Source organism: Cryptomeria japonica, chromosome 5, assembly GCF_030272615.1.
Source record: "Cryptomeria japonica chromosome 5, Sugi_1.0, whole genome shotgun sequence".
In the NCBI taxonomy this organism is placed as follows: Eukaryota; Viridiplantae; Streptophyta; class Pinopsida; order Cupressales; family Cupressaceae; genus Cryptomeria; species Cryptomeria japonica.
The window spans coordinates 868,132,690-868,140,693 of NC_081409.1; the positions used below are offsets into that span (position 1 = coordinate 868,132,690).

An 8,004-nucleotide genomic window follows, 5' to 3' on the forward strand; every position below is an offset into this window, starting at 1 on the left:
GTTTTCAAAGATGGGGATGGATAGAGATGTCACAAAGGGACACAATTGTTGTGAAATTGGAAGGCATCAAAAGATGATGGGCAATATTTTGAGATAAGGATGGATGGGGAAGCCACAAAGGGACTTAAACCTTAAGAAATTAAGGTCATCAAAGAAGCCTTTTACTATTTAAATAAACCTTTTATCAATCTCATATTGGTGTACATCAATCTCATACTCATGTATGTCAATGGCACTCTTCAAAGGAAATACATATTCATTTAAAATTCTAGAATAAACTATATGTAGTATACATTAATTTTTAAGTTTTTGTCTTTGTATATTTTCTATTTTTTAAGATTTGATTTTAAAGTTTATCTTTAAAAACTATCTCATTTTAAGTTTAAATATTTCTAAACATATTGTATATGTTTTTTGAATCAACGTTTGGGATTGCACTTAGCAATCCATCATGAGGAAGAGGATGATGGATTATTGAATGCAACCCACAACGTCACATTCAAAACAAGTTTTTACTGCATAGACTTTAGAAACCTCATCTCTACGATCTAATTTTAATAATAAAATACAAATTGTAATCTAAAATATTAATATAAAAATTCTACCCAATTCAACATTAAAAATATTTTAATTTATTACATATATAATTTCAATTTAAATTGGACTTTAAGAATTAAAGAGTGATTAAATTCTCTAACGTTATAATTTTTCATGGACCATAAAAGCCTTACATTTATAGATAGAGTTCAGATTAGTTGGATGTCTCACTCTTGTTAGGTTATAAATTCATGGCGTCCTCCCTGGTTTTTTAGTAGTCCAGCTGCCAAAGAATCATGACTAAAATCACACCTAACTAATAACAATCTTCATTACATTACCTAAGCCCAAATTATGAACAACGCAGCTGGATATTAAATTGCCACGTGAAGCAGAAAGTAATGTCTCAACTACACACAGAGGCCGAGGAGAATTAAAAAACCAGATAATAATGTTTCCTTACAGTTGTTTAACTGGCTACTGTGATATAAAAGTCCATACCCAATTTGAATTACTGAGTAGAATAAAATATCATTAGCTTAGGTACTATGTAAAAGTCTATGTCAGTTTGAATTACCGAATGCAATAAAATATCAGCCATATTTCTTTATCAATCGTGGCCAGCTAGCTCAGTGCTAAAAGCCCATTCTCTGTCTTCTGGAAGCTTGATAGCTTTGTTTATTAGCAGTGACAGATATTGATGCAAACTTCACTGACAATATCATCCACAAAAACCTTGTCTTTGCATGGCTATCTTGGAATTAGCAAACAAATGTTTCCAATTTGGTTTTAATCACATCAATATCAAGATGGTATTTGATGAGAGTTAAATGATTCAGTAATTGGGCATTTGAATTACAGTGATGTAAGCAATTACATGGTTGCTCTTCCATTTAGGAGGAATGGAGCTCGGAGATCCATAATATTCCAGTAAATTTGTCAAACAGGACAGCCAAGAAAGAGCCTTCTGAAATCACAAACTGACTATAAAATACATAAGCACAAACATCCACGTCTTCTCATAGCCCTAAAAAAGGCCATGCTTGTTCACAGAGACCAATGCTGACCCCATGCAACTCTATAACCATATTATGAGTGTCAGCAACAAATCAAGGAAAGGTCACATCTCACACAATACAATCTTATCATTTGCAAATAAGAGCATGCAAACAGATCTATCACAGGATTGAAGGATATCCTTTACGAGCTAAAAAAAAATGATCACAGGTCTAAATACCAATGTTTCTTTTTTAGACTTGAAGGATGGGATGAGTTTCAGGATGGGGTTATGGCTATGGATAGAATCAGTCATGTGACCGTAGGGATTGTACCAAACGTGACCACCACCATCTCATTTAAGCACCGCTAAAGCTATTTGGGACTGGGACAGGGCATATTAAAATCTCCTGTGAAGTGCATTGAATTCCCCATCTGCTTTAAACAAGTTGAAATCCGTCATCTTCTCCCTTTGATATCATTAAAAACCCATTAAAAAGCACACTAACTAGACCGCCTCCGCGTTTACTGCAAGCTCGCAATAATGGCAACAGTAACAAGTTAACACTCAAGAGCCATGGGGGCTGCACGTGGAATCATATATGAAGCAAACATGTAAAGCTCTCACGGTTTTGATAATGAGGAAGAGTCAAATTTGCATTAAAAATCACACCTACTTTTCCAATGCATTTAATGCAGTGCACTAAGTAAAATTTTTAGGCCTATTCAAATCCTCATTTCTGGGGTTGGTCTGCAGATTTGGGGTTGGTCTGCAGATTTAATATACGCTTTTCAAGATCCAAATCAGACTGAATTCCTTAAAATTTGATTTTGGGTTTTGACTTTTTAAGGCTAAAGATTCAGGAGAATTCTCCGAGCTTGTTTGTTATGTCGCTGAGATATGCAAGAATTATGTGATGGAGCCTTATCACCACCGACTGCAATTTCATGATCCAAAGGGCTGCGCTCCACGTATCAGAAGCAATTTTTTTGCAGGAATATCATGCTAACAGTCCTGCAGAGTAGGAGGAGCTGTTTAGATTGCAAATAGGGTGGGGAGTTAGGTTTTGAAAAGGAGAACTTGAAAGGAGATCAGTAAACAGTTGGAAAGGCACCTGACATGACATTAAAGAGGTTAGTTGAGATCTTGAGGTCTAACTCCGGCCATTTTTCTTTTCCACTTTGTGTCTGAAAGAAAAAAAAAGGTGGGGTTATGTTGTCTTTTATTATTTTTATGTTTTCATTGTTTCGTTCACATTTCATAGCCAAGTCTGGTAATTAGGCTGACGTTTGACTACTGCTACAGATTGTTCACCATGACACTGTTTATTGACGTTGTGGTAAACATGTATGTATGCTTTTGTGTGATATAATGTTTGTGGTGGTTTTGATTTCGAAACACACACATTACACTATTTTTCTTCGATTTCGAGCTTATTTGGCAGACCCATGTATGCATATGACTGATACAAATTGGGTTTGAACTTATATACTAGATACATAATTATGCGAAGTTTTTCGGCAAAGTTACATGCTATAGGTGTGTCATAAATGGACCTGTGGACCTGATTCTATAGGATAATTTTCCAGTATAACATACCCATAACTGTAGTCTCGTGGGCTGTGATTCATACTGTATAAATTTGGTATCTTTGGGTGATGCATGTAAAGTTTTGGTGTACACATTTTAGTACAGCTTGAGATGCTATTCTTTCGTTTGCTTTGCAGAGGGTGCTAGTGAGAACGGTCAGAATGCATTTGCTTTCCTCAGATAGTTATACGCAGGGAAGATTGCTGTCATTGCAGGGGCATGTTCTATCACCTCCTTCTCCTCCAGTGGGACTTGTGTCCTATCCAGCGAATCCAGTGCCACCTACAGTAAGAAAATTTGAGGGCAATGTCAATGACATCAATCCAAGCATTCTGGTGATAATAATAGTATTGGCTGTCATATTTTTCATATCAGGATGTCTCCATCTGCTGATCAGATTTCTTGTGAAGTCACCTAGGAGAGGAGACCCAGGTTTCAGTCAAGACAATGTGACAGCCCTACAAGGCCAGTTACAACAGTTGTTTCATCTTCATGATTCTGGTGTTGAGCAGGCCTTCATCGATACACTGCCTCTATTCCTGTACAAGGCAGTGAAGGGAGTAAAGGAATCTTCTGATTGTGCAGTTTGCTTATGTGAATTTCAAGGTGAGGATACTCTAAGATTGCTCCCAAAGTGCAGCCATGCTTTTCATGCAGAATGCATTGACACATGGTTGTTATCACATTCTACTTGCCCACTTTGTAGGGCAAGCTTGTTGCCTGATCGCAACAATCCAAGCTCCCCTCATGTTTTTGTTGTTATTCCTTCTGATGAAGAAAGTAGAGAACTTGCAACAGATACAGAGGAATTAGAATCTGAAGAAGGGTCCAGGAATCTTTCTGGCAGTGGACAGAATGATAGACATATCAGTAATTCACCTCCCAAAACCATGAACGATTATTTACAAAAACCAGACAATGCTGTGCCAGTAGACAAGGGTGTGGTAGGAAAGATGATGCCCATCAAGCTCGGCAAGTTCAGGAATGTAGATGGTCAAGGTGAAGCTAACATGGCAAGTAGTAGCAGTAGCAATATTGATCCAAAGAGATGTTACTCCATGGGCTCCTACGAATATGTCTTGGACTCTTCCAATCTGCAAGTATTCATAGCTCCCACCCCTTACAGGAAGCAATCTAGCACCAGAAACTTGCCTCTAACTCCAGGGCACAGGCCTAATTTGTCAGAATGTATTCTTCCAGAGGAGGTGGAGAGATCGATTCAGATGACTCCTCATATGGACTTTGTATGTGAGAGTAAAATTATCAAGGCCATTCATTCTCTAAGGCCTAAAAAGGATGATACTACTGCAGATAATACTGCTGTAAATTCAGGCCTTCAAAGACACGAACCGGCTGATGTTAAGAGCAGGGAATCAGAGTTAAGTGCCAGTGTAGGAAGCAGCAAGCGCTGGGTTAGGCCCAAACGAATCCAATCAGGTTCCATGGAGATGTCAGGCTCCTCTAGGAGGGCTGTGTCCTTCAGGTTACCTTTACCAGTTGATGCCAAGTTCAAGCAAAGTACAAGCAGGCGGACATTATCAGAGACAGAAGTATTAAGCTGGGAGGAAAATGAGCAGTTGCCTGGGCCGAATCCCAAATCCTGGGATTTGGGGCCTAATGTTCCTGCTTCTAATGATAACAGTAGTACAACAAGCAATGAAGCTGCAGAGAATTCGGTGTCTTCATTTGCCAAGAGAACTCTTAACTGGTTGGTGGGCAGACAGAAACGAGTTGTGCATGCATCTTTAGGAAGGAATCAGAGTCAAGAGGGGCCTATGAGCAGTTGAAGAAGGGTTTTGTATGCCATCTCTCACATTTATAGCAGGAAGTTTTTGACAGACACACACAATTAAAGCCTCAATGTCCAACATGAGATCTATTCACACGAATTCATGATATCAGGTAGAAACATCAATTTGTGGGAAAAATTCAGATCAATGGGCTTCTAGTTACAGCTCTACTTTCAGAAGTTGGTCCTTGTTCTTTTCTTTTCTGGAAGGTTTGTTCGATATTGAGGAATTATACAATTGGGAACTTTATCTGACAGAAAGAAAGCTAAGTATGCCTTTTGTATTTAAGAGAAGGTGATCCGAGTTCCCCTTTCTTCTGTTTACATTAGAAACTAAATCTGAACGGCTGTTATAGATATTTCATATTTGTACATGCGTACTGCTTAGAATACCTTCTGCAATACAGACATTTTATTGCTCCTGCAATTATGCGCTTGCATGTTTGCAAATGCTTTTTTGTGTGTAACTGTACTATCTACTTAGGAATGGGAAACTAAGCCATTTCACAGTTCAAGTCTCTTGCAGCCTGCTCTTATAGACTGTCAACTTGATGGGTGAAAACTGAAAATTAAGTATTCACTTGTAATGTCCAGGATTAAAAGGACAAGTATTAGTAGTCTTTCTCCTTTCTAAGGGGATGAGGAATATTCACATGTAATGTTCAGGATTCACTTTTCAAAGATAATTATTTAGTGCTCTCGCTCCTTTTTAAAGTGATTAGGATGGTAGCCACAGTGTAGCGTGCTGATTTGTTTTTATAACAATATGGAGATTCCCTAGACAAATTGCATTATGTAGATACTCCTGAAATTTGAAAAATTGGCATATTTTTTCAACATTTGGGATTACTCATCAGTGATAAGTATTTGGTTATCCTGTTCCTTTTTAATGAGATGAGGATGGTAACAACGGTAGTGTTTTTGTTTGCTCTTGAAATAACTTAGAGATTCTTGAGACAAATAGTAATATGCAGATATCCATGCTGATTAAAAAAGTCAAAATAGTGTTTTGTCATTTAGGTAGTGATGAATGTAGTTGAACAATCTATGTGAAACTACTTATGTGCATAATCTTTACTCTGCTAAATGCTACTTCCTTTGTCTGCTTGTACCTGTTGTATGGCATCTTTGTCTCTGTTTCATTTATTATTGTTGATAGGAGGAAATGTGCTTGTGTGGATAATATGACTTGTGATGAGGAAGATAATGAATCTCACACAATGTTTGTGCTGTTGTCAGTGTTTGCACAATTTCATTTTCTCAATTTATGGGCGACTTTTAATGTACTTGGATTGTTCGTCTGTTCTCTTAATATGTTGAAGCCACAAAAACCTTGAACAAAAGGGTTACAGCATGGTTAGTGAAGTTGGTATCAGGATATACGAATGTGGCATTGCAGGAGAGACTAATGTTTCCGAAAGATCAGTGCTTTGCAGGTACTTATGTTATAGTTAGATTGGTGTCATTAGCAGGAAACAATTGTGTAAGAATCATAAATTTTAATGAAGATATTGTAGTTGGAGTACATTAAAATCTAGACGAGCACATAAAAGGCCAGACTGTTATGATGCTGAACAGGGCAGATGATAAAGAGAGGGATTGTCTATTTTTAATTGCAGTCTAATCTTCTTTAAGAAATCAAAGTGCTTCATTGCAGTTGATATCAACTCCAGATGGGTACAGAGATACATTCGTGTTGCGCATAATGGCTGTGGGTGTTGTACCAATATTGAAACCCTTTTTCTTTTTTTTTTATGTATTTAGTCTTCTTTATAAGAAGTCTGTATTGAAAGAAGGCTGCAAAAAGATGAAAACATCATGGAAATGCTCATCGGCAAGTTTTCATTATCTAGCACGCTGTGTTCTAGCAAGAGAAGTATTTAAACTAGTAAAGGAAACAAGTTATGAAGACTGTCTATTTATTTGATTTCATTGAATATTCTAAAAGTTGTGTAGTGTTGTAATCAAGAAGTTGGACTTGATTTTTTCTGTATGAAAAGAGAAGGGTTTAATTGATGGAAAAAAGGAAAAAACATTGTACATTGTAGGGCATGATTTATAATGGAAATGGAAGGCAGATTCCATCCTAATGTACAGACTGGGTTAACATTGGTACTCTGTTAATCTCCTTCTCTACAGGTGAGCTAATGGAAGCAGGAGAAGTTGACCAGTGATTACAAATTGAGATATAACCATCATTTAGGGCCTCTCAAACTAGCGTGTTAACAATTGGATGATACATCACCCTCTGATGGTCCATGTTTCATTTCTGTCTCCAGATTTGTCTGTTGATCTTTGATAGAAATTGAAGAATAACTCATCTTACTACTTCAGCTACTCTTTATTGCTCTTTATCATCTTGATAATGGATTGCAGAGTGTGATCCAAAACATTGATGCAAAAACAAATATACACAGTTGAATCCAGAAATCTCAGCAACAAACTCCTGCTGTCTCAAACGATGTGAATTTTACTCAAATGACGATAACTTTATTAAGTGGGTAAAGAATGCCAGTATCAGATTTGAATTCCAAACTTAGGACAGTCCAAATTAAAAGCAGTTCACCGTGAGTCACTTCACTTAAATCTGAACAACATGGCAGGAGAAACTATTGGAAATTTATTGGTGGATGCAAATCTGGTTTTTGGTATTGAGGTTAATTTTCAATATGGACCATAAAGAAGGTAAAAGCAAGGGGATTTTTAGGTCTCAGCGTAACTAGCAGGCCTTGGGCCATATGAGTCTGCCGTTGTGGGAAAAAGGGGATTTTTCTCCCCACCTTAAATATGTAGTTTAAATTTGTACAAAAAGAATTCTTCATACCATTCTTCTTTACCATGGATCTGTGACTGACAGAGGAAACACTCTTTTAACATATCAATATTCACATGCCCTTCTGAGTTGGAAATTGCACGATCTCTTGACCATGATTAGCACAGCCTAATAGCATTTGAAAACTGCATTATTTCCCTTGACCAATGATTGACATAGCTTAATAGAGATAGATTTATCAGTATTTATCCAGAGAAAAATAGAAAGATTTATTCTGGTCTTTACATATTCTTCTCAGCAAAGAGGTTGTTGAGGTGG

The 8,004-nt window shown here is 37.1% G+C and overlaps 1 protein-coding gene across 1 annotated transcript; it reads left to right on the top strand.

Moving 5' to 3' along the window:
• The first annotated feature begins 1,366 nt into the window (after positions 1-1,366).
• Positions 1,367-5,611, top strand: LOC131043396 (RING-H2 finger protein ATL13). Its single transcript, XM_057976587.2, has 2 exons — positions 1,367-2,667; positions 3,262-5,611. Exon 2 carries the CDS (start codon positions 3,286-3,288, stop codon positions 4,909-4,911), a length of 1,626 nt encoding a protein of 541 aa, XP_057832570.1. The 5' UTR covers positions 1,367-2,667; positions 3,262-3,285; the 3' UTR covers positions 4,912-5,611.
• The last annotated feature ends 2,393 nt before the right edge of the window (positions 5,612-8,004 follow it).